Source organism: Meriones unguiculatus, chromosome 19 (genome assembly GCF_030254825.1).
Source record: "Meriones unguiculatus strain TT.TT164.6M chromosome 19, Bangor_MerUng_6.1, whole genome shotgun sequence".
NCBI lineage: Eukaryota > Metazoa > Chordata > Mammalia > Rodentia > Muridae > Meriones > Meriones unguiculatus.
Window position 1 is genome coordinate 12,268,879 of NC_083366.1, and position 26,162 is coordinate 12,295,040.

The 26,162-nt window shown below is 40.7% G+C and overlaps 1 protein-coding gene across 2 annotated transcripts in view; it reads left to right on the forward strand.

The window, feature by feature from the left end:
• Positions 1–6,465: 6,465 nt before the first annotated feature.
• The window catches only part of Cubn (cubilin), a 209,521-nt gene continuing 189,824 nt past the window's right edge, over positions 6,466–26,162 (forward strand). Inside the window, exons 1-11 of one of the 2 annotated variants that reach the window (XM_021648484.1) lie at positions 6,466–6,652; positions 7,231–7,360; positions 8,252–8,347; positions 9,387–9,425; positions 11,734–11,835; positions 12,468–12,571; positions 18,998–19,124; positions 19,957–20,119; positions 21,088–21,219; positions 22,150–22,251; positions 25,408–25,532. In XM_021648484.1, coding sequence (XP_021504159.1) covers positions 6,540–6,652; positions 7,231–7,360; positions 8,252–8,347; positions 9,387–9,425; positions 11,734–11,835; positions 12,468–12,571; positions 18,998–19,124; positions 19,957–20,119; positions 21,088–21,219; positions 22,150–22,251; positions 25,408–25,532 — 1,233 coding nt within the window. In that variant the 5' untranslated portion in view covers positions 6,466–6,539. The remainder of the gene's footprint in view (positions 6,653–7,230; positions 7,361–8,251; positions 8,348–9,386; positions 9,426–11,733; positions 11,836–12,467; positions 12,572–18,997; positions 19,125–19,956; positions 20,120–21,087; positions 21,220–22,149; positions 22,252–25,407; positions 25,533–26,162) is intronic. The other variant, XM_021648485.1, reaches the window with a different exon arrangement.

Genomic DNA, 26,162 nt, shown 5'->3' on the forward strand with positions numbered 1-26,162 from the left:
AAGGGTGATAATGTCCCAGAATGAGTGGCTGGCTTTGCTTCCAGAATCATCCTAAGCATATGGCCTGAATTTATTGATTTGACAAAAAGCCAAGTCAATGAGCTAGATGTGAAATTTCCCAACTCCTCATCAGAGGTCAGGCGGGCCTTGAAGGAATTTGCCTACATTTTCTTTTCCAACATAAAAGGTGATTAAGAATCACAGGCCTCGGTTGGAATTAGAGTAAGGATTTTACTTTGTTGAACAATAAGCACATTATTAAAAGAGGAAAAATGCTGTAAAAGAGGAACTTTTTTTTTACATTTTTTCCTTTTTTTATTATTATTATTAATTACACTTTATTCATGTTGTATCCCCCCATAAGCCCCTCCCTCCTCCCCTCCGGGTCCCACCCTTCCTCCCCTTTCTGCATGCATGCCCCTCCCCAAGTCCACTGATAGGGGAGGTCTTCCTCTCCTTCTTTCTGATCTTAGACTTTTAAAGCTCATACTGGAGACTTTTTTTAAACATTTGTACAACATAGTATACTTTTTAATACAATTCTTTTTTTAAATTATTATTTATTACAATTTGTATCCCTGATGTGGCTCCCTCCCTGTCTCCACCCAATCCCACCCTCCCTCCTTCTTCTTCTATACCCTCCCCCAGTCCACTGATACAGGAGGTCCTCCTCCCCTTCCATCTGACCCTAGCCTATCAGGTCTCCTCAGGACTGGCTGCATTGTCTTCCTCTGTGGCCTGGCAAGGCTGCACCCCCCAGGGGGAGGTGATCAGAGAGCCTGCCACTGAGTTCACTTTTACACTAGAAAGCTCTGCTGAGTCAGAGATGTTTGGGAAAAGTGTAATCAAGAAGTAGGTTTGTTCAGACCTTAGACAGACTGCATTGTCCTCCATACAGGAAAACCCAGCCTATCTTATCATTGTCTAAACTTGCCACATAGTTTCCATTGTCAAACTTCTCTTTTATCTCTGTGCTGTCAGTGGTTAAATTTTCAAACTCTTGGTCATTGTGTAACATTTATCTGTTATTATTTATGAGAAAGCTATTGGGAGTTTTTCATAGCATTCAATACTGACATCTCTTAAAATTTTCTCGTTCAATACTGACATCTGTTTTAAATTTTTCTTTTAATCATTCTTTTATATGATGGCTGTGGTGGTTTCAATGAGAATGTCTCCATAGCCCCACATATTTAAGCACTTGCTCCTCAGTTGCTGTCACAGTTTTGGAGAGATTTAGGACAAGCAGCACTGTTGGAAAAAGTGCTGGAGGCAGGCTTTGAGAGTTTTCAAGACTTCTACCATTGCCAGTCCTTGTCTCTGCTGGCAGCTGAAGATGTGGCCCTCAGCTTGCTGCGCCAGCTCTACGCCTGCCTGCTGCCACCATGTTTCCTCAGCATCATGGCAGATGAACATTCATAACTCTGGAACTACAAGCCCAAATAAACCCTCTTTTCTATAAGTTGCATCTGTTGTTGTTTATCTCAACTGCGGAAAGCAAACTAATAACAATGCTATTTAAAAATAAATGACAAATCATTTTGATTCATTTTTTAAAGTTATGGCTCACACTCATAGGAGGTTGTGTCTTTTAAGCATGAAGGTATCTTTATCATAAATGTTGCCTCCTACTTTCTTAATGACAGTGCCCCCCCCACAACCTTGAACAACTCCTGATTAATTTCTATTAATATAACTTTGGCTTTTCTGCATTCTTCATATGAAATGATGTAATCTGAAAGCATTTACTGTACAATCTATTTTTTGTTGTTTCATCCCCATCCTGTTACTTGAAAAATATTCTTAAGCAAATGAATAGTGGTATACAGGTTGTGAGAAAATGCTTGCAAGTTATGTTTGGGAAAACTTGAATTTAGATATATTAACTCTTAAATAAAATTGGTTATCCAATAGCAAATGCTCAGCTCTGCATGGCAGGGTTTGAAGGTGGGAAATAGAAAAACAACGTCGTATTATAAGTTCAAAAAGAAAATAGCAACTAAAAATTTAAAAATAGATAAAATATTTGAACATACAAATCACCAAATAAGATGTACAAATGACAAAAATTAAAGAAAGATGCATTAGGAAACTGTCATTTTGATCATACATACCAACTAAAATGGCTAGAAGTTAAACACTGACAGTAGTAACAACTGGAGCACTCAGACATAACAAGGAGGTTCTACAAAAATAGCTTCACATAATTCTAATAGAGCTGTAACTATTTTCCCGTGTCTCAGCAATTACCCTTGATATTTACCAGGAAGAACCAAAAGATGCACATTGATACACAAGCCTTCAAAGTATAACTTTTATTTATGATAATGCTGAATTGGAACCAATTCGGTCAATGTAGCTGATGAATAGACAGGCAAGAAGAGGAATGAAATACAATGAGGTGCTCTTCTGCGCTAAAGAGGAAGCAGCCCATGGCAAAAGCAGCCCCAGGGTACCCTCCAAAAGTGTATGCCCATCCAACTGTAATCACAGCACTTGCTATACCTGAGGAGGAGCAGCCCACATGTGAGGCCAGCTGGCCCCACGGTGTGACCGTGGTTCAGACACCAAAGCAAAAAAGCAACGCCCAGATATGCAGGAGAAGTTTGGAAGACTTTAAAGACAAACTAAGCGCAGTAAATACTTGAGTACTACAGACAAGACGTTGTAACTATACTCTGTAATTGTCCTTGACCACAGAGCACCCATTTAACTATGTGCATATTAACCAACACAATGGTAATTGCCAAGAGATATTTTTAGAGTAGAGGTTTTTTTTTTTATGTGGCTGGTCCTCAAATCTCAAATTTTGTTTTTATTTCCCTTAGTATATGTTTTTCTGGGTATTTATGAAAAGGCTAGAGTGCATTAGGAACTAATCAGGATCCTTTCAAACACAGACATCTTTGCTAATCCTAAATCCTGTAGTGTGAGCACAGAATCAGCAGGGAACATGCAGTTCAGGCTCCCAAACTATGTCATTCAGCTGAAAGAAAGTTCTGCCCAGTTGGAAGCTGAGCAGCAGATTCTGTAGGCAGTCTATATGGCTTAGTGGAAGTGGAAAAATAAACAGTCCTGGGACCCAGAGATGGGGACTCACAGACTTTGGTGAGTAGGCGTCAACATTTCTCAGGCGATTCCCTAAGTGCCCCTCCACAGAGATGCTATCTTACCCACTCCTTTATTCCCACATCACCCTTTGATCCCACTTATTTTATTTGAGAATACCCTGTACATTTATTTCTTTGCTTTTTTTTTTCCTGTCATCTTGCCCCAGAGTTAAAGTTCTTTAACTTTTATTAATTGACATTTTCCATGCATAAGTCTCACACAAATTAGGTGTTCTAGAAATATGGACACAGCGAAATTAAATTCAATAAAAAATAATTTAGAAGGTAATGGTAAAGGTCAGAAGAAATGATGAGATATTAATCTGTCAGAGAAACTTCCTTGTGTGTTATAAGGATGAAATGATGAGGTCCACTTAAATTTCAGCGCAGAGGTTGGCACACAGGGAGCCCGAAAATGTAGCAGTGACAAACACTGTGAGAAGGGTGTACCCTACTGCAGCAGCATCGTAGAACAGATCCATACACCTGGCCTCATCTCTAATCAAACAAAACTTTGCTTAGTCAACCTTTTTGCTACATTTTTCTCTCATTATTCTAGTCACTTCCTAAGAATTTTGGGGTTTGAACCAAAAACCTGATCCTGAAACATTCCATGTTTTAAAAAATGTCTTGGGTTCTAGTAGTTTTAAAAAAGTTTTAGTCCTGTATGGTCTTAGATCTAGCAGAATGGTGAATTGCAAATTTGGATTAATGAAATTTTGAAACATTTGTGTACAGTCTCAGGTATTATTTATTGTATTATATTTATCTCTCTGTTTAAAAATATTTTATATTTAAAATTATGTATATGTGTGCAAGTATGCGCACATGTACAGGTGTTCACACAGGCCGGAGGTGTAAGAACTCCTTGGGAGCTGGCGTTTAGAAAGGTATGAACTAACTGATGTGGGTTCTGGAGTCGAAGTCTGGCTCTTTGCCAGAATAGTACATGTTTTTAACTGCTGAGCCATCTCTATTTCTTAAAAAAAAGCAAAACCATATTGAGATCATCATTTGGTCTCAATAGCAGCTTAAAAGAAAATCAACTTGAAATTTATTTTCTTTGGTTTGTATTAGGTGAATTATAGTGGTCAAGTAAGACAGGGCTAAAACAGTTGCATGTTTCTCCATTATGTCAAGAGGTACAGCTTGAGAAACTGAGAAATTAATATTCTTAAAACTTCCATGGCAGTGCATTTTTTTCAAATATTATCTTTTCCCATTTTTGAGAACAATGAATTTAGATGAAAGAACATCTTTTCTTGGGATGGTTTCTTTATTTATTCAGTGTGTGTGTGTTGGGGAGAGATCAGGAACACTGGATTTTTGTGATTTAGGGTGTTTCCCAAGTAGAGGAGCAGGAGGAACAGGATGGGCGTAAAGATCAGCAGATGAGCATGCTGGGGCAGAGATGACGTTTCTCCAGAAACCTCAGAAGACGAGCCATCCTTACAGTCTGTCCAGATTGCTGCACTCCCATTAGCTTCTGGTGACATGGTCAAAGCTCCTGTTGAGCCAGAGCTCTGGAATGGGCTTTGAGCTGCTTGTTGAGATGGAGAAGTTGGGGTGCTGATACTGGTAGTTCCTTGCTGGGCTTGTAGACCCAGAGTTATACCCCTAGGGATTTCTCTTGGACTCTGGTAACTTCTCTCTCACGTGCAGCATCTACAGCTGGAAGAAACTCAGGACTAACTATAGTTATGATGTAAGATTCATTGGGAAATATACATAATCACATCTTAATAATGCAGTTGAGTGGCAGTAAATGCACACACTTGTGTGTCAGCCATCACTGCTCTGGTTCACCAGTGTGGATCTTCACATGCATTAAACAGTGAGCTCTCATCCCCCTGCACTCCTGCCTGTGGGAACTACCGTTCTATTTTCTGTATTCATAAGTTTGGATAATCCAGCCACCTTGTGTACGTAGAATCTGAGTGGGTGTTTTTCATTTTGGAAGTGTTAAGTTTATTTTATCCATGTGGTAGTGTGTGTTATTATTATTATTTTATGGCTGAAAAACATTCTATTGTAAATGGATGTGGCAGTCTACCTGTAATTCCAGCACTGGAGAAGGAGAGGCAGAGGGATTGTAATTAATGCCAGCCTAGCCTACATTATCGCAATACAATAAATAAAAATTCCTTAGTGAAATTCCTGGAACATATGTTCAATTCTCATTAGAAATGTGAAGATCTTCTGTGTTGTTTTCTCTAGAAGCAGCACCTTTTATATCCTTTAGTGTCTGCCAGCACATTTTCTGTTTTTCAGTAGTATTGAGCTACCTGGGTATGGAGTTCTGTCTCATTGTGGTTTTGTTTGGGGCTCCCCTGATGAGCAGAGCTTCTAATGGTATCTTCATCGTGAATGCGAGTCTTTTCTGAGGGAGTGCCCATTCAGTTCCCTTGATTATTTTTTAATTATGTTGTTTGTTTTGTTGAATTGTGGGATTTTTTTTAAATTCTGGATATTAATCTCTTTTAGTATATATGGTTTCCAAATATTTCCTGCAGTTCTTTGAGTGACTTTCAAAGTACTTTCATTTCTTCTTTGGCAATTTCATGCATATATATTATGTACTTTGTTCATATTTACCCCCATTACCCGCTTTGTCTTCTCCCTATTCCCACTGAACCCCTTTTCTAAAAAGCCCCCTTCCTGCTTTTATGCCTTGCAGTGTATGTGCTGTGTTGAGTTTAACTAGGGTTGCCTATGTGAGCATGGGTGGGGATTATTCACTGGAGCACAGACTTCACAGTGGCTCCCAGACTAGTTATTCCCCTGAAGTATCTCTTCATTCTCTTGAAAAGTGTCCCTTCTGATGTGCCATGGCTTTGAATTTTGACATAGAATCTTTCTTTTTTGGTTTCCTTTTCTTTTTATTGTTCCTGCTTTTGTTGTTCAGGGATGAGAAATGTTTGCAAATTCAGAAGCATAATTTACTTCTGTTTTACACCAATATTTTTATAGTTTTAGTTCTTAAAGTTGGGTCTTTGAAAAGCATTTAGCAGTAACATCTATGCATGGCATGAGATTAAAAAAAAATCACTTCTTTTGCAGAAATTCTATTTTTCTAGTACCATTTATCAAAAGCCAAGTGCCTACTAAGCAAGGATTCTTTCGGTGGATGTTTCCAAAGCGGCTGGTTACTGTTTCAAAGGTTAAACAAATAATGATTAAGTTGTACATCACTTAAGATAGATTTTGACCCCTTGCAAGTTGAACAGTACTGAAGATCTAAGATCATTGACATTCTTCAGGAAGGAAAAAAATAACTTAAGCCTATTTGGAAAGACCGGAAAGTTAAAGAATATTCTGCTGATCAAAGTCCAGCCGCTGGGCTGCTGCTCTCAAATTCCCGGACTCAGTTGGCTGGAGTGGTCTCCCTCTTGCCCGGCGAGCTGGGAGGCTGCGGAGGAACTGAGGAACATGTCCTCACGTTTTCTCTGCGCTTTTGTTACTTTCTTGATGATAGCCGAACTGGATGGCGAAGCTGGGGCGCTTGAGCAGAAGCAAGAGAAGAGGGTCCTTGATCTCCACCAGTAAGTAGACATGTGGCTTATTTCTGCTTATAGACCGGGGTATCTTCCTCTCTGTCTGTACCAAATAACCAGAGATGTAAAAGGTCAGTGTTTCTGAAGGAAAACAGCGACGTTAAAAAGCCAACAGGGAGAAGATTTGGGCTGCTATAAGGAATTGTTTTCTTATCTACCAATATTGCCTGCTTGTGAATGAGTCACATCTGCAATTCCAGGGAAATATCGTTTAAAAATTCTCAGAGAAATAATGATGGATGAACAGAAAAGATTTGGTAGGGTTGGATGCAGGGTGAAAATACATAGAGCAAGTCTGTCATTATTCAGCAAGAAACTTGGTTTTAAAATGTAAAATTAGGCCGAGCAGTGGTGACATATGCCTTTAATCCCAGCACTCGGGAGGCAGACGCAGGTGGGTCTTTGTGAGTTTCGGGCTAGCCTGGTCTACAGCTCGAGTTCCAGGACAGCCAGAGCCGTTATACAGAGAAACCCTGTAAAACAAACCCTGAGAAAAAAAACAGAACAAAGCAAAAACGTAAAAGTAGATGTGCTAATTCTGGTGACACTCTGCTTGAATTGTACAGGCCTCGGATGACCACGGAGGGGGGAAACTTAGTGTTTCTCACAAGCTCCACCCAAAACATTGAATTTAGAACTGGATCTCTGGGGAAAGTCAAATTAAATGATGAAGACCTTGGCGAATGTTTACACCAGGTAAGGTGCTGGAAAAACACTTGTGTTGCCTTGTATGTCTATATGTAGTAGTTTAGTTGACGAGCTCACTAATAGTAGGCACCTTGGATCCTGAGCATTCTCACAACCGGAAGCTAAGTTCTTAAAAGGAGCCATGTAAAGGCTTCATGGTGGGCAGAGAGGGACCAATACCAGAAGGGGAGGCCATTGCACGGGGCAGGTTTCACAGTCCAGAGAAGACCCAGAAAGTTAAACAGAACTCCCCTGCCACGGAGGGAAGTAAGAGGGGACCAGAGGCAGGCACAGATGTATGTACTAGGCAGCGCTGTCCCACAGCAGAGCGCTCACTTACTCTCTAGCTTCATTGAATGCTGTAGCGAGGTCGCACACTTGTATATTACATCATTTGACTCTCAGGTGCCCCATAAAGGTGTTTGCTAGTACTCCATTTAATGAGCTACAAGTATGGTACACTGCTTAATACACACACACACACACACACACACACACACACAAAATACACAATGAAAAATTGGAGCTAGATTTAAAATGCAAAGGGTCTCATTCAAAAATCATGCATTTTGTAGTGTTGGGAATTAAACCCAAGGATTTTTACTTATCAGGCAAGTTTTGTATCATTGCGCTGTATCCTCAAACCACCACACTTCTTAAAAAGTCCTGTGAAATGTTGTTATATTATGGGGAAATGCATGTAGAAAATTCATTGATATGTTGGTATAGAAGAGAGTCAATTGAATTGTGCCATATCTATTTTATTCTAATTATTATACGTGGTATTTCTCTGGAGAATGTCAGAATGAGGCTTTCATGCTTTCTCCCATACGATGGAAATGTTTTTTTCCTAATGTTATTCTTCTCCTTTCTCTTCTTCTTCTTCTTTTTTTAAATTAGATCCAGAGAAACAAAGATGCTATTATAGACTTAAAAAAGAATACAACTGGCCTTCCTCAAAATATACTTACTCAAGTCCAGCAGCTTAACTCCAAGGTAAGGCTGTCACAGGCATTGCACTGATCGTAAGAGTCAGGGCGTCCGCCCAGCTTTGTAAGTAATGCACTTTTCAGGTGACTTGTCAACTCCGTTTCATCTTTAGATGATTGTTGTCGTGTTGTGAACTGTGGGGTTGTGGCATTACTATACTGGAGGCTAGGGAGTGGCGGGAGGGTGGAGGGAGGAAGGGCTATGGCAGGGATTCCTCGCTAGACCTGGCTCTGCAAGTCCTCACAGCATCTCCTTTACCCATGGAGGGGGTTATCACTGTCCTTTGTGCCTTAATCACCATGTGAAAGGAGCTTATCAGTGGGTTGTACTTTTTTTTTTGTTTGTTTGTTTTAAGACCTTTAAAAATTTACAGGCAGAAAGGAATGGGATGGAAAGAAACACCAGAAGGGAGAGGAAGGAGAAAGAAAAAAAGTAATGAGTGAAAACCCAACAACTTGTAAAGAAGTATAGGAAAGAAGTGGGAAACAGTAAGATCTGGAGAGGACAGAGGAGAGCAACAGAACCAAAAAATCTGAGCGCAGGGGTCTTTCCTGAGACTAATACTCCAACCAAGGACTATGCATGGAGATAACCTAAGATCCCTGCACAGATGTAGCCCATGGCAGTTCAGTATCCAAGTGGGTTCCATAGTAATAGGAACAGGGACTGTCTCTGACATGAACTGATTGGCCTGCTCTTTAATTACCTCCTGCTGAGGGGGGAGCAGCCTTACCAGGCCACAGAAGAAGACAATGCAGCCACTCCTGATGAGACCTGATAGACTAGGATCAGAAGGAAAAGAAGACCTCCCTTATCAGTGGACTTGGGGAGGGGCATGCATGCAGAGGGTGGAGGAAGGGAGGGATTGGGATGGGAGGAGGGAGAGAACCACAGGGGGGATACAAAGTGAATAAAGTGTAATTAATACAGAAAAAAAAGTGCATGGGCTGTGAAAAAAAAATAAAGACGTATAGGAAAGGTTACCATCGTAGGGAAAATGTCCTTTCGATAGCTAATTGATGCATTTTCCTCCCCATTACTACAGCTCGTGGATCTTGAGAGAAATTTTCAAAGTTTACAGCAGGTAAGTGCTGGGACTAGTATCAGTGAACTTTTAGTGAACCTCACATAGCCACTGCAAATGTGTACACAGCCTCTCTAAGCTAGATGTGGCTGTTACTGCTCTGCAACTCTACTTAGGACTCGAGGCTGATCCAGGAAGACTCCCAGGAAGAGAGTGTGAACCAGGTTAGGGCACACAGTGAGCTACAGGCCAGCTTGGGATACATCGTGGAACCTTGCCTAAAACAATCGTTTAAGAGGCAGTAGTTTAAATTTGCGGGACACATGATCAGTATCAAGATCTTGATTTTCCACTGTTTGAGTCCTGTCACTGCTTATGTCCCCTAGGGCATGTGAAGGCATTATGCTACCCTAAGATCACGAAGAAATGTGAGATGTGCTTCTGAGTTCACAGCCCTCCTTTAGCCATGCTGCGGTGGGCTTATTTGTGTGCTCTTGGTCAGCTAGTGACCCCCGACTGGCATCAATAACTGGGGTTTAAAAGCCACATAGCCTTTCCAAATTGAACTCAGAATTCTGGGGGTGTGCACTGTTCTCATTTTCTTAAAACCTCATTGGCTGGTAATTCAGCTTGAAGCACTTCCTAGAGCAAATTCACTATCACCTTGCCACCTGTATAGCCCACTGTGCACGTTTGTGCTTTTCGCCTTCCTTGTGGGTAATGAGGAATGAATGGGTAATGACTAAGACTTCTATTGAGATCTTAACCTTCTGTCCAAAGACATGTATAGAAGCTACCGATACTTAACAATCCTGAATGGCATTTCTGCAATTCCCAGTTAGCAGTGTCTCCCCTAAGAGTCACAATTTATTTCCATACTGATTCAAGCATTATCTCCCACTGTGGGGGTTAAGCCTGATGGACAAGTTCATGGTCCCTTTTCATCACTTTGCCAAAGAATTGTACCTCAGCCTTCATCTCTGCAGGGAATAGCTGAGCACACAAGAATGAGCAAGGGATACTGAATGTTCTGGAGCGGAGCAGTATGGAGTTTTCAAACTCCTACAGTGCTTCCCAGTCTCACTACTGGAATTATGATCAAAATGAGCTTTCAGTGTTCTCTCCCCCACCACTCAGGACATTTTTAATGGTTTCCAAAGTCAATTTCTTTCTGCTTTTGGATAGGACAAGGTCAGCTCAGTCTCTGCCACTCTGTACCTTCCTGCTAGACACCCCCCCTGCCCCAACCTCTGGCTTGGGGCAATGCTATCTTCTAATCCAATTCTAACCAATGCAATCTTCTAATCCAAAGATAGCATTGCTTTTGTTCACCAGAAAACTCCTAAGTTTGTGGCAAATGTTCTTAATAACACCCTTTGGCCCTTTCATGGACGCAGCTCATTGGTTCTGGAACAAAGACAAACCAAACTCGGAAAGAAAGCAGGGCTTGTAATGAGACACGTGTGTGTAGTCCTGTGACTGATGAGAAGGCAGAGAAAGGATGGGCTTTGCAGTAAGCAGCACTGGGCCAGCTGAAGATCTTCTAGCTCTGAATTTTGTCTGTAGAACTACGTTGATCTCCTCTGAGTCTTTGTTGATACATGTGTATGGATATAACAAACATTGTCCCCATTTCAAACAGAATTTTTCTAAACTCAATATAGTATTTTACAATATAGTAAAATACCATAACTGCATCATTACTTGCCCTTTCTGAAGCAGTTGCCTCTGCACCCCCAAGTCTTTACAAATGATGCAGAATTGAAACCGGTAGCTGATGAAGGGCGAGATCCCCAGTTTTGTGGACAAAGGTAGGCCTGTTTGCTGCTCTGGTCTAAACGCGGTCAGGTGAGCAGAAGGTGAATGGTGTATCTTAGCTGGCCACATTTCAAACAAAGGGGCTTGGAGAGAAAAGAGTCCAGTCATCTGAGCCAATGGCTGGAGGGGTAGTAATAAAAGATGATCAGTTTTCAAAGGCTTATCTAGAGGTACCTGAGATAAGACCACTAGGTCAAAGAATGGAAATTTCCATTTCATTTTCTTAGTGCAACAGGAACATCCATTCTTACGTCCACACTCTAACCCTTTATTCCTATCTAGCAGCACACATTTCTTAGATGAACGATGCTCCTAAGGAACAGGGAATTTTCTTTCCCACCAATGTCTGAAGTAGGCAGAGGGTTAGGGAAAATGAGAATGCTTGCTATTTTCACAAGGGAATTGACCTGAAGAAGAATGTGAGTCACTGGAGGAAGTCTGGAGGAAGCCCTCACAGATGAGGAGAAACCCACACCTGAGCCTGCCATTCACTGTGGGCCAAGGACAAACACCACTCTCTCACTGACTTAACTGCACTGTTGTTTTTCAGAACGTGGAGAGAAAGGTTTGCAGTAGCAATCCCTGCCGCAATGGTGGCACCTGTGTCAATCTGCACAACTCCTTCTTTTGTATCTGTCCTGCACAGTGGGAGGTGAGTCATTTGGTCTTCCACTTAAAAATCAAAGAACCGTTGGCAGGTGAGTCAGCTTTGCTTCTTTGGACTCATTCAGACACAGCTCATTATCCACTAAAGTTTCCAGGACTCTGTGGCTTTACGAGTCAGAATGAATTGTGCCAAATGGCGGCAAAGTTGACTATTTAACCCACTGAGCCCTGCGCTATCTTGGGCAACTCTCACAAATGAATACATTAAATGGTAGGGCATGATACTGCTGTTAGCATTGACTTAAATAGTTCGGCACTGGAAATCATGGGCTGAATCTTGTGCATATGTTAAGTATTCTTGCCCTGTTTCAGCTGTAGTGGGAATCCTGCTAGCATGGGCATCAACACAAAGATCGCTAAGTCACTGTCCCCAAGCATAGCACCCTTCTGAAACAACGGCTCCTCTATGTAAGGATTCTCCTCCTTTGACCACTGTGCTCCCGTGAAGAGATCATTGGGTCCAATCTGAGTTCCAGAGGAATCTTAGTGCAAGAACATGTTATTATCAATGTATTTGGCCTTGTCAAGGACTTACTGTCCACGTATGTCGTTAGGTATATTGTGTATATTCAGTACATGTGTCTAAGTGTATTCACTGGGTTCTTTACATCTCTGCAGGGTCTTCTCTGCTCAGACGATGTTAACGAGTGTGCAGTTTACTCAGGATCACCCTTTGGCTGCCAGAGTGGATCCACCTGTGTGAATACAATAGGGAGTTTCAGGTAACTTCTTTTTTAAATGTCATGTGTAATTCTGAAGGACAAGAACAAACAAAAAAAAATTAAAAGTATCCACATTAATGTCTATAGTACCAGAAAAAAATAGGCACCCCACAGGGGTTACTTGGCTTTTATTGAACATGCTCATAGATATTTTTGCTTAAATAAATGAAAACCTTTCACCCCATGAAGAAGCCATTTTGCCAGCATTGCTGAGGAAGAAGAAGGTATCATGACTGCCACAGAGCAGTCAGAAAAGCATAGTACATATTGAGCTGATGCCTGAACAAGAACCGAAGCCTTAAAAGGCAGCTATGAGATGAGTCTGTGTGGAAGGGGTGCAGTCCAGTGTTCCGTGTCCCACTGCTGCCTTAGTTCCGTATACTAGCAAGCTTACAGCTGCAATAAGGGTGGTTCATTCACACTATGTAAAAGTGTTTACCAGAACAAATCAGAGATCGACATAACATCCAGAGAATCAGCTAACTCACCACAGTCTAATTGGCTACAAGGTCCCAGCCTCAGCCCCCAGGCAGCTTCTCTCCCTTTATTTTTTTAATTTTAATTTTAATTTTTTATATTAATTATAGTTTATTAACTTTGTATCCCAGCTGTAGCCCCTCCCTCAGCCCCTCCTAATCCCACTCTCCCTCATCTCTTCCCATGCCCCTCTCCAAGTCCACTGATAGGGGAGGTCCTCCTCCCCTTCCATTTGACCCAGGCCTGTCAGGCCTCACCGGGACTGGCTGCATAGCTTGTCCCCCTTTAGGACTCACTTTTTGTAGTGTTTCGCTCATCTTTTGCTGTTTTATTTTTGGCTGCTTGCCTGTGTCCCGCGGCTTCATAAGGACTAAGAAGCCAGTTCTGCTGCTGCACTATCTGCTCATCACTCTGCAGAATGATCTAACCTGATAAAAGGGCAACGACCTGCCGTCTTCCCTGTGCCTATGGCGTCTTGTAACAGTGCCCTCAGAAATGAGTGTAGGCTTTTGCTTTTAACCCCCGTCATCTCTGAACACATTTCCTCAAAAGTTCCTTCTATGAGAAAACAGTTCTTTTGTTTCTTTAATGTGAGCTTTGAAGCTTTGGTTCACTCTGGGTTAATAAAGCTGACTCAGGCAAAGTTCTGGTAAACAAATGTATAAATTCAATTATTGCGCAAAACCCAAAAGGACCACCTTTACCTTAAGTCTAGTTTTGTTATCTGGGTTGGAGGAGGCTTATGTGGGGAATGAAGAGCTCAGGCATTAATGAAAGCCACAGCTTTGAAGGGCAAGCAGTGTATTCATTTGAGGACTTTACTTTTTGGACTTTGGATCTAATTGAAATGATGCCCAGTGCCACTGCTGTTATTCCCTTGAAAGCATTATCTCGTGGTTTCTGTTTATGGCCGTTTATCAAGCAGAATTTCCAATTGGAGATATAATGACAAGCGTCCCCGCCTGGCTCCTGGCACATGTAACTGCTTGCCTGCCCAACAGCGAGTCCTGTCCCGAAGATTAGATATCATTCCAGTCTTCCTTTATCATCACCGTCATTTGGTGCACTCTGTGAAAGTGGAGTGATGACCGTGTGGGCAGGATGGGAGCCATTCACACAAGCCATCGCTGTTGTATTTCAGAGAGTTATTTTTCATACACACCCCCGTAGAAAGTGGAAGTGGGCAGGAAGCGGGTGGGAGCCTGTAGCACTCACAATTTTTGCATGTCAAGGTTGAGATATGCACAAGGGAAGGGAGAAAAAGAGGGGGAGAGTGACAGGGAAGGAGAGAGGGAGAGGCAGCATTTGTTGTTTCTCCAAGCTAGCATCCTTCTTCAAGACAGTATTGGATTGGCTTTTGTTCCCCTGTGTTAAGTAAAGCACGAGCGCTTCTCCTGACCCAGGACCGGTCATTGTCTCTAGTCGCCACCTCATCGATTTGCTGGGGCGTATTTGAGAGCAGAGCATTTAACTCTGTCTTCTTCTTGGTATGGAAATAGTTTATGAGGCCATGTACCATCAATACGTAACTTCAGGTGTACCCCAGTGACATTTGTGTGAATGTTTTTCCTGTGTGAGTGTGCACACATGGGTGTGCACAGGTGCACATGTATGTGGAAACCAGAGAACAACCTCAGATGTCCCTCCTCAGATGCCCCCCACCTCGTTTTGTTTTGTAATTTCTATTATTATTTGATTCTATGTGTCCTGGTGCTTTGCCTGCATGTATGTCTGTATACCACATGTATGCCTGGTGCGCATTGAGGCCGGGAGAGGAGTTTGAGCCCCTGGATCTGGAGTTACAGATGGCTGTGAGCTGCCATGTGAGTGCTGGGAATCAAACCCAGGCACTCTGGAAGGGCAGCCAGCGCTCTTAACTGCCTACCCATGTCTAAACCCCTTACCTTGTTTTTTGAGACATAGTCTCTCACTGGCCTGGAAAATTCCAAGTCATCTAGGAAATCAAGACCCAGGGGTCCACCTTTCTCTGCTGCCCCAATACTGAAATTATAAGCACAAACCGCTGTGCTTAGACTTTCCCCCCTCTTTTTAAAAAATGAATTCTGGGCATTGAATTCTGGTCTTCATGCTTACAAGAAAAGCAATTCACTGACTAAGCCATCATTCCACCCTCAAGTAACATCTTGAAGGGATAAAACAAATACATAATATTCATGACCATGAAATTTAGTCATTGCTTTGTGAGTCTGTATGTAATAAAATAATGAAACATTTAAATAATTTCTTGTATTCTGTTAATTATGAGAGATTAAAATGCTTAATAATCAGTGGTCTCACTGGAGTTAGAAACCCCGTTAGGAAACTGCTAAGTGGACTTGATAAGGAAAGCATGAGCTGCTGTTAAATGTCCTGGATCTGCAATGTCTGGACGTGGTGGGAAAAGATGGCTCCTGTGTGAGGCTGCCTCAATTAAAAGAAGTTGGGGGAAATGGAATTCTTTCTTAACAAGATTAGCAATTAATAATTATAAATATCTTTGAGAAGATGAGGTGCAAATACTAACTAGTTGGGTCCCTGTTTCATAGACTTTTTTTTTCTTTTTTGGCAAAAGTTCTTCCTTAGAGTGATGAGTATAGGGTAAGATAAAATTTTATCTGCTTCCACAAATTATCTTTTTTCAAAGTTTTTTATTAATTAATTCAACTCACATCTCAGTTGTAGGCCCCTCCGTCCTCTCCTCCCAGTCCCACCCTCCCTCTCACATCCCCCTCCCCATTCATCAGCTACCATGAGAGCTAACAAAAAGATAGTTTTCAGTGTTGCTGTCTTGTCATCATTGTAAAAGTTGCTCCTGACTGTCTCCTGACTTGCTTTGTATGTAGGAAAGCTCTTGGGGCCTGATCTTGCCATTGATGGATGGTATATGTACAGTCCTACAAGGCTTTCTAGGAAGAAAATAAGCTGTGCTTGCTCCCCAGGCACATGGTGCGGATTTGATGTATCTTCCTGTATCTATGTTACTGGCAGATTTTAAAACACAGCAAAGTTTAAGTAGTGAAGATAGTCTCGTTTGGTATCAGATGCTAGTTAGGTATTAAATTTATTGTCTCTTTCAGTTATTCAGTATACTGATATAGAGCCATGGACTCTAAGACAAGTTAACTAGGACTATGAAGGATATTTGGTGTCTTCTCAATTGACAAGTGCATTTCTAGTTTCTGAAAACTGAAAAGCCTAGTTTTATTCTACTAGAATCAAACCAAGAATAAAAGGCTGTTACAAGAACTAGCAACCAAGGCCTTGAGAGTTGGCTCATCAGGTAAATACACTTGCTGCAAAAACCTGATGACCTAATAGGATCCCTGGATCCTACGGCGGGAGACAACTGCCTCCTGCCTTCAACACACACACACAGTGGCATGCACATATCCACACTCCAACCCACACATCGTACACACACATGCATACATAATAAATGAAATTTAAAAATTTAAAATTTAAAAAGAATTAATATCAAAGTCAGGAATACGAGCAAGGTAGTTTAAAAACACACACATGGTTTTATTATTGCTTCATATGATGAATTACTCTTCTTTTTAAAAGCCATACTGAGTCAATTCGAAAACATATTTCACATGGAAATGCTGTTATATTAAAAAAGACACACAACTGAAAAGTCTTCCTACTCACTTACTTTCAGAAATGGGACATGGACAAACAGTGGAGCAAAACAGACCAGGGTTTCTGTTCATCTTCTCTCACATATTGGTTCTGTGTCTGTAGGCAATCTTATTTTCTGCATGCTTATAAAACATGATGAACATGTTTGCTTTTGAAAATCATGGCAAGGAAGCCTATACTTGGTTTATTTTCTCATCCTCCTCCTCTTCCTGTTCCTCTTCTTCTTTTTCTTCATTTTCCTCCTCCCTCATCTCTTATTATCTAAAATTAAGTGGAGGAAGTCTACTTTGTATCTGGTTAAAAATCATATAAGATTAATGTCCACTCATCTTCAAGTGATAATGGCTAGGAAGAAGGAAGTGAGAGCTAAGCAGAAAGAGTTGCCTTTGGGTGCATGGCCAAAATCTCCTCTGGCATCTTAAGTAATTTTCCACTGATTAAGTACTTAGCTGTCAGAGAAACGCATTTCTTAGTACTTCCTAGAGAGGAATGCCTTTAGAAGAGGAGTAATGAATGAGTTGGTTAGTACCTTGACAGAGGTGAATGGTTAATACGATTTTCAAGATTTAAACTTGCATCACTTTGTCCCTGGGCTTCCTAAACACTCTAATATCTCTTGCATAGAAAATTCAGTTTGAAAACTTGTAATAATTGGTTCTGAGTTGTTGTCTTTTACATGACAAATGTATGGAGAAAACAGAAAAACATTTAGCAATGAATCAGAATGCTTAAGTATGTATAAGAAATGCTCAAAATTGCTGTAATCCCAAAAAATGTGATTAAATTCTCTGGAAGAGTATTCTTTGTAAAAATGAGATAGACAAGAGGAAAGAGAACAGGGCATAAAGGAAAGTATGGAAAAGGGCAAGTAGCTATTAACTGGGGAGCTAGCATCCAAGTGTAACTTTAATCACTGATTAAATTAATTCATGATCTGGTCTTAATGAGAAAAGAAATCCTGGAATGTTCATTGATATATCTTACTAATTAAATAACTTTTACATAATTATGTAGTGGTGCTATAAATTGCACGGATCATACTTACATATTTTACAAAATTTTCATTTACCTGAAACAGACATTTAACTATGTCTCCTGTGTTTTCAGTTGCTAAGTCTGGCAGCTCTATCTGACAGTGCATGGATGCCGCTCTCTACACAGTTACTATCCATCTCTGGCAACACACATTGATTTTTTTTTTTTTTTTTTTAATGACTCAAAGGTGTCATCCCAGCAACTGTTGCTAGGTTTAACCATGGCATGCCTTGTTCTGATCTAGACCTGGATTCTGGTTGTTTTCAAACTCACTCCCTGCACTGCTGTTACCCACACATTGACATCTTGATAACATACTGCTACCTTTATGCATATTGCTAAGACAACGTTCTACTTTGTTGTGAATCGTTTTTTCCAGAGCTGTCAGAAACAAGCTCCAGGTTGCAGGCATGAAAGACAGACATGCTCTGCAGATACTCCCTCCTCCTCGTTGCTGGCATCCGCACTGATACTCAGTTCCCCTCAGGATGAATCTGCTGGAATCTAGCAGTGACCCCTGGGCTTGGCTTTTCACTCTCTAGGATGTGCTCACACTTAGCCTGTGTGAGTCCGTCATCCTTTTCCACACCTCCCAACCTCTATGCTTCCACCTTTCAAGCCCACTTTCCTACTGCTTTGCGGATCTACAGCTAAGCCAGCAACTTAAAGATCCACAATAACTTAAACTTTTCTCATTTGATTTTGTTTATCCCACATGTCACATTTTCTAGTGACAGAGCATTTCCTAGTATTTAGGTATCATATGATAATTATATTTTGTTATTATTAAGATATGTCTGTGAAGGAACTGTCCCACTATTGACTGCATTTCTTCCTGACAGAATACATATTGTCTTCTGTAATAGAAAGGCAGCTGGCATAGATCATCACCTGTGCCACAGGATGGATTCTTAGTGAGCTTGCTGATCTTTCCTTTTCCCTTCTTGAGTGAACTCCATCACCCTGATTTACAGACATCTGACCTTTGAGAGGACTGTTTGATGACTGAGAGCAAAAGAATTTATTGCGCTAGTCTTGTGAAACACTGAGTCATGATCTCTAACAGTTGATTTGCAGAGATAACACATCCATTCAATGCTCTGCTTGGAGAACTGGGGAATTTTATTCAAAGGCTGTAGCTGACAAAACTGCAATGCTGGTTTATTATTAACTTTTCTGGTTTGCAATGTGGATAGCTTTTACTGATGCCAATAGCCAGGATCTGCTATTGAAAACACAAACTCTGACCTTGTGCCGTTGTATAACCAACAGATGTGACTGCACACCTGACACATATGGACCTCTGTGTGCATCTAAATATAACGACTGTGAACAAGGCTCTCGGCAGCTCTGTAAACATGGCATCTGTGAGGACTTAGTGCGAGTGCAACATGGACAGGTGGGTCCCTTCCTCTTGGCTCCCCACAGTGGCTCACTCCCCATGCTACTAATGAGAGAGACTGCAGAGGTCAAGGCCTTTCCATCCCTTAGCAGGTGAAAAGGGAGGTGACCTACACAGAAAACTGAACTCAGAAAAGAGAAACTAACTTTGTCATGCAAAATATGAACCTTCTTATTCCTTCATGGATCTCTCTGTGAGGCATGACATCCTGGCCTGTGGGCTTAACAGTGACAAGACATGAAAACATTACAGGCTCTGACTTGTGTCAACAACATGTTATGTCTGGATTTTTCTGGCCTTGAGTTCCTGCAGACTTTCTGGGTCTATCTATATCTCTGACGTCCCTCTCTGCTCTGGGTCTGCTCTTGGGGTAGCCTGACCAATTTTGATATTTTGTAAGAATTTTAGTTATTTATTTTTAACTCATTTTTTAAAATTTTTAAGTGATGGAAAACAGTTCCTTCTAGCAGTAGGAGAGTAGGGGGAAGGAATGAAGGGAAGGGCGGGAGGAAGAGAAGAGATTGTCAAAAAGGAAATGATTGTCCAAAGTCTGTGCCTACTTGGGTGTTTATACCTTTAAGTACATAGCTGACTGAGCTCATTGACTTTAATTACAGCTCTTGATTATTGTTGCTCTTTCCTGGGCATCTGTGGGATAAATTATAGGATCCTCTTATCCTGAAATAAAGGTGTTCCTTTTCCATGGTCTAGTCTAAATGCTTAAATCATATGGGAAGAAAAAGAGAATCCACTCAACTGCCCTGATCTGAATGAATGTTAGACAATAAATAGCTGGTTGCCTTTATTTACTTTGTTTTTTCCCTGCCAGCCAAATTTTAACTGCATCTGTGACGCTGGGTGGACAACGCCGCCAAATGGTATTGCCTGCACAGAGGACAAAGACGAATGCAGCCTCCAGCCTTCGCCTTGTTCAGAACAGGCACAGTGTTTCAACACACATGGCTCCTTCTACTGTGGGGCCTGCCCGAAAGGTACTTTCTTGGGGACACATGTTAGGCTCTGGATACCACACAGCAAGGCACCAGACAAGGAAAATCTAGTTTCCTCTATTACTGATGGATAAGAGGATTATTTTTCAGGAATGTCTAAACCTAACTGCGTGTCCTCCTATGGCTAGAGCAGGTCCCTGGTGGAGCTGGAGATTTGCCAGACAGTGTGCTAACATCCAACTTTGGGGCACAACTGGACATAGCATTTGAAGGGTCTAATCTTGCCTTGCTGTGGCTGTCCGCTGGCAGATAAAAGCCACGCACTATAACCCTGCTTCTCCTACTAGTCAGCTATTTAGGAATCTGGGCAAATTCTTGACTGCTGTGTGTCTCAGCTACTTCTTGCTTTTGACTGTCCTTGAGTATCCTATAGCCTTGCTATAAATTGAGGTGACCTGCTTCCTCAGCCCCAAGGATTGGCTTGTTAGGTGACGCCACTGTGTTGAGTAGCTGAAGAACCTGAACTCTGACCTCACTACAGTGTACTACAGTGTACATAACTATACGAGATCATCGTAGCACTCAGCATGTGCCATGAGCAAAGCACTGCTGTGATGTTGGTTAGCTGTTAACCAGACTCCAGGGAGCTTACAAATTTTTTGACAACGTGTTAGGAATATCTCATTTTAATCTATAGTTTTGTATAGAATAAAATTTTATTCATTAAATTTTCTTATTCTTAAAATGTTTATTTATTTATTTTAGTGGGGGAGGGTACATGCATCTGCCTATAGAGGTCAGAGGACAAATTGGAGTTAGTTCTCTCCTTCTGCCACATGAGTCCCAGGGACTGAACTCAGATGATCAGGCTTAGCAGTAAGCATCCTTATCCGCTGAGCCATGTTGCCAAGCCAAAACTGTTTTGTGTATGCTTTAACTATCTGTATTTCTTCTTTGTTAAGTTGTTAGCAAGCACTGATCTTTCAAATCTTCTCAAAATTTTTTTCTAGGCTGGCATGGAAATGGTTATGAATGCCATGACGTCAATGAATGTGAGATAAACAATGGTGGCTGTTCCATGGCTCCACTTGTCCCCTGTCACAACACGCCTGGATCTTTTGCCTGTGGAAATTGTCCGCCAGGTACTACACCATGCTCCTGATGCCATCAAGGCAATGCACCTGAAGTAGAATTTGTGCTCACTTTAAAATGATTCCTAAGAAAAGGAATGGTTGGGATATTTAACTTACAGTAAACTAAGGAAGGAGTAAAAACAATGTCAGCAGCAACAGCAAGCAGTGAGAAAACACAGGATTAGGAAATGCTTCTGTGAGAATCTTTAGGTCCACCACTCCAGTGTTCCCACACAAACCTATTTATTTAATGCATGCACTGCAGACTGTTCCCAGATACAATACATGTTATTTCCCTTTTTCTTCTGGAAAGAAGTCATTCTGGCTGTTCTCTAGTTTAAATAAAACTAGTCTCCAAGAAGTTCAGAGAGTTCTGAGCAACAAATTGACCCCTTTGGTTTTATATAAAAATATGTATGTTATATATTTACTGAAAATAAATTTTCATACAGTATATCCCAATCATGGTTTCATCTGTCCAAGCCCTCCCAGGTATCTTTAATAACATAAAAATAATACTCCAGGGAGCTATAATAATTCATCTCCAAGGACATTAGTAACTGAAATTAAGATGTGTCAGTTTAGAGCTAGCCATTTTTAAGACACCTCATGGTTACAAGCACACACACACACACACACTCACCCAAATGCAAGGGCATACACACACAGTTGTGCACACAAGCATGTGAATGCACACACATGTATGTGCACACACATGCACACACATACACACACAGAGTCACAGTGCTATTCATGAGCTCTTTAACTCATCATGTCCTCTTTCCTGTTGATGGCTTCTGTTTGTGGAGTTTCTTGTCCTGTCTACTTGGAGGACAGCATCTCTGCAGTGTCAGTTGGCGGGATTCTAATCTCAGACAGACGCTGTCTTTCTCCCATCTTATTGACATGGCTCCTCACCCTCTGCTCTGCTTTGGTCAGGTTTCAGCGGCGATGGGAGAGTGTGCAATCCCGTGGACATTTGCTCGATCCATAACGGAGGCTGCCACCCAGATGCGACCTGCTCCTCATCTCCTGGCCTAGGTGATGACCCGCCCCTCTTTGTCTGAACAATTCCGCATTCTAAAACTAAATTCCTTCTTCTTGAAATTCCTTTGCAGGGCAAAGTCTTGCTCTGTAGCCCCTCTGACCTTGAAATCATACAATCCTCCTGCCTCAGCCTCCCAAGTGCTGATGTTACAGACAAGAGTTACCACTTACAATTATTAAAGTTCTTGTTTGACCTTCCAACCAAAATCTAATCTAGCTCAAACACCTACACATGTTTAAATGCTGTACTCTAATTACGCTTAAATGATAATATACTTGACTAGAAAATGTTTCCTATGATAATTAAGCCAAACAATAAATTAATAACTTTAGTAGGCAGGAGAGAGAAAGGAAAGAAGGACATGTCACCTTAATTTATGACTTTTATTTATGTGCTATTGGCTGGAATTGTTCCATTTGGCTACACCTGTCAGCAGAGAATACGTAGCATTTATATCAAACATCATGGATCCAGCTGAAATACAGAGTTTGCTGCTAAGGATGGGGAAGTGGATCCAAGGTGATCTCACTGTGGTACTCCACAAAAGAGGGCCAGCTCATCTACACAGCCACATACCTCTTTGACAATTGTCTCATTGTATGTCCCAGCCAACAGTCCCTGAAATGTGTATGTAGCCCAGCTATGACAATCACAGCGATCACATTTTTGACTTGATCTATTTTATAGCCATTAGTTAGTTGGTTAGCCTTTCACTCTGCTTTTTTTGTGACTAATGAATAAGAATGTTCATTTTTTTATTGGTCAGCTTTTCTATTTCTCATACACATTGCTCATTTGCTTTCTTATTAGTTTGTAGTTTTTGATTGTACTGAGCAAATCATCTTCCCATCTGTGTTGTGTTTCACAGCACATTCTTCATAACATGCTATTCTCTAGGTTTTGTATTAGTATTATTTTTTATTTAGAGGCTTAAGAATTTTACTGACAAAGAAAAAAGTAGTTTTATTTTTTTTCCTTAGCTTCTGATTGAGAAAGGCCTTTCCTATTGAACTCTACAGATCATTTAGTCATGCTCTTCTTGTGTTTTCTCTTGAAAACATCAGGAACTTTGACAGTTTTATAATCTACTGTTCACTTATGTATTAAATGGAAACCTAGATGATATTTGTCCAAACTGATAAACCTCACCTCATCTATTAAATATGACATATTCCTTTACCTTTCAAATGTTTACTAATGTACCTTTAATGTGCATGAATAGATAAGAATACATACGCAGGGCTGTTGTACCTATCTTACACATACAAGTTACCAAATGCTTCTTCAGTGACTAACAAAGTGGTGAGGAGGTCAGGAGCAGAGTTCCTCAGAGAAAACCATTTGATTTCTCCCTTGGTCCCATCACACTCTTCCTGTCTGACCATGGTCAAGACATCTCATGCCTCTACACTCCAATTCTTCTTTGTGCAAACTCATGGTGGTGAGAGACCAAAATGAAACACACGCTTATGAAAATAATATTTTTATGGACAGGACTTGTTGTGTGTTAGCTGATGAGAAGTAGAATTCCCTGTTCCATTCTGATCTTCACTACAGCCTGTGACCTTGCCTAAGGAATGGCAGCAATGTCCAGGCAAAGTGTAGCATTGTCCGAGTTTCCTTACACTTTCCCTCAGCTAATACTTTTAAAGAAATAAATTAATAAGAGAGCGTATCTTTATGCAGGAAAGATAGCTGTATGTCTTATTTTTAAATTCATATCTTGCAAGTATTATGACCAGAGGGCATAAAAACATCAATATCTATTTATGTTGTAAATTGATCATGTTACATAATTTATTCCATTTGAATTCTTCAGCAAGACTGTCTATCCATTTTCATCAGTATTTACTGGTGGTGGAATGTGCTCAAATTAATAATCATATTAATTTTCATGTATTAGTCTAGCTATTTTATAGTAATAAGAACAATGTACTTCTTCAATGACACGTGACCTTCGGTAATTAAGGAATCTGAAAGTCTTTGGGTATTGCATTTAGTGGAATTTTCTAAAATACTAAAAGGGGTACTTGTTCTAGGCATTATTACAGAATAAAATTGAAAAATTATGGATGTTTTAATGTTATCTTTAGCTTTTATCTTCCTCATAACTATCAGTGGTACTGAAAGATGCAATAATTTAAAAAATTGGCCAACTTCCCTCTCTGACCACTTAAATTGTCATTGCTTAAATTTTCTTTTTTTTTTAAAAAAAGTTATTTATTATTTATACAGCATTCTGCCTGCATGTGTACCTGTGCACCAGATCTTGGTACAGATGGTTATGAGCCACCATGTGGTTGCTGGGAATTGAACTCAGGACCTTTAGGAAGAACAGGCAGTGTTCTTAACCTCGGAACCATCTCTCTAGCTCAATTGCTTAAATTATCTAACATGGAAGTGAAGAGATAGAAAACCTGTTGAAGAAACATTGGTGTTTGCATTTTGTTTATTGTGTTATGTTATTTAATCTGTGGTTTCTCTACAAGATCCTTTGAACGCGTCAAATTTATTTGTAATGAACTAGTGCGCAGGCGCAGTCTGCGTGTGCCTGTGCTGGAACACGAGAACTGCCCATTTAATGGTAATCCTGTGCTATCCCCAGGGCCACATCCAGAAAGTGTCTCTTGACTCTTCACATTCAAACTGTGTCTCCCTGGTCCAGGCACTCTGTGTGTGCTCTGTTTTTATCTGTGAAGTTGTAAATGTTTATTGCAGGATCTATTTGTGGAGTTATTGGGAGGACTGAGTAATCTGTATGTGTAGCCACAGATAAAGATTGCTTGCAACAGACGCTGTTGCCATAAAACTCTTTATTTTCTACTAAACATCCCTTTGTGAAGAAGAACTCTCACTTTCTTTTTTATACTCCCTCCTCATTTGTGTGTAGCCTTAGATCATCTGTCGTATGAGATGAGAGCATACTTGCAAACTTATAGATGGGAAATTAGAAACATTTACTGCTTTGTTTTAAGATAAAATGGAAAAAGCAAAGATTCTAGTCATTTCTCCTGTTGCTCTGTCTTGCCTGTCCATAGGAATAAATGCGCCCAATGTTGGTGGATTTTTATCTAGGCACCAGAATTGAATTTCACGACTGCCTCTGCACCAAGGATATCTGCACTTACACATCCATTTTTATTTCTCAGCAGGATCCTTCTTGCCTCTCTGCACCTGTCCTCCTGGATATACAGGAAATGGTTACGGGCCTAATGGATGTGTACAACTCAGTAATATTTGCTCAAGTAACCCATGTGTAAACGGACAATGCATAGTGAGTCTTATTCTTTTTGGAGAGAGAAAAACTTGAAAATAATCATGTCTTTACCATTTTATTTTGTATGATTCATAAGTTGGGGTTTTTTTGGAGGGGGTGGGAGGATTTTTCTATCTTTGTTTCTTTTTTTCTTTGTTTCTTTGTTTCTTTCTTTCGAATGTTTGTTTGTTTTGAGACAGGATTTCTCTGGGTATTCCTGGCTGTCCTGGAACTCAGACTGTAGACCAGGCTGGCTCAAACTCAAAGATCCACATTCCTCTTCCTCCTGAGTGCTGGGATTAAAGGAATGCACTACAACAGCTCAGCCATAAATTTTAAGATAATGATTCAAGCTTTATGTTAAGGTCTCTCAATCTCCAATTACAGATAGGTAGTAACTTCGGGTCTCAGGAAAACCAATAAGCCAATCAGTTGCTTTTTTAAGAGAAAAATCTTATTTATTTATTTATTTATGTATTTTTATGGGTTTCTCCATGAATTTGTGTGCTCCATGTGCATGTAGGTGAGTACTGAGTCAAGAGGGTGCCAAGATTCCCCAGAAGTAGAATTACAGGCAGTTGTGAGCTGCCTGATATGGGTGCTAGGAACTGAATTCTGGTCTTATAAAATGCAGTAACCTCTTTTAAA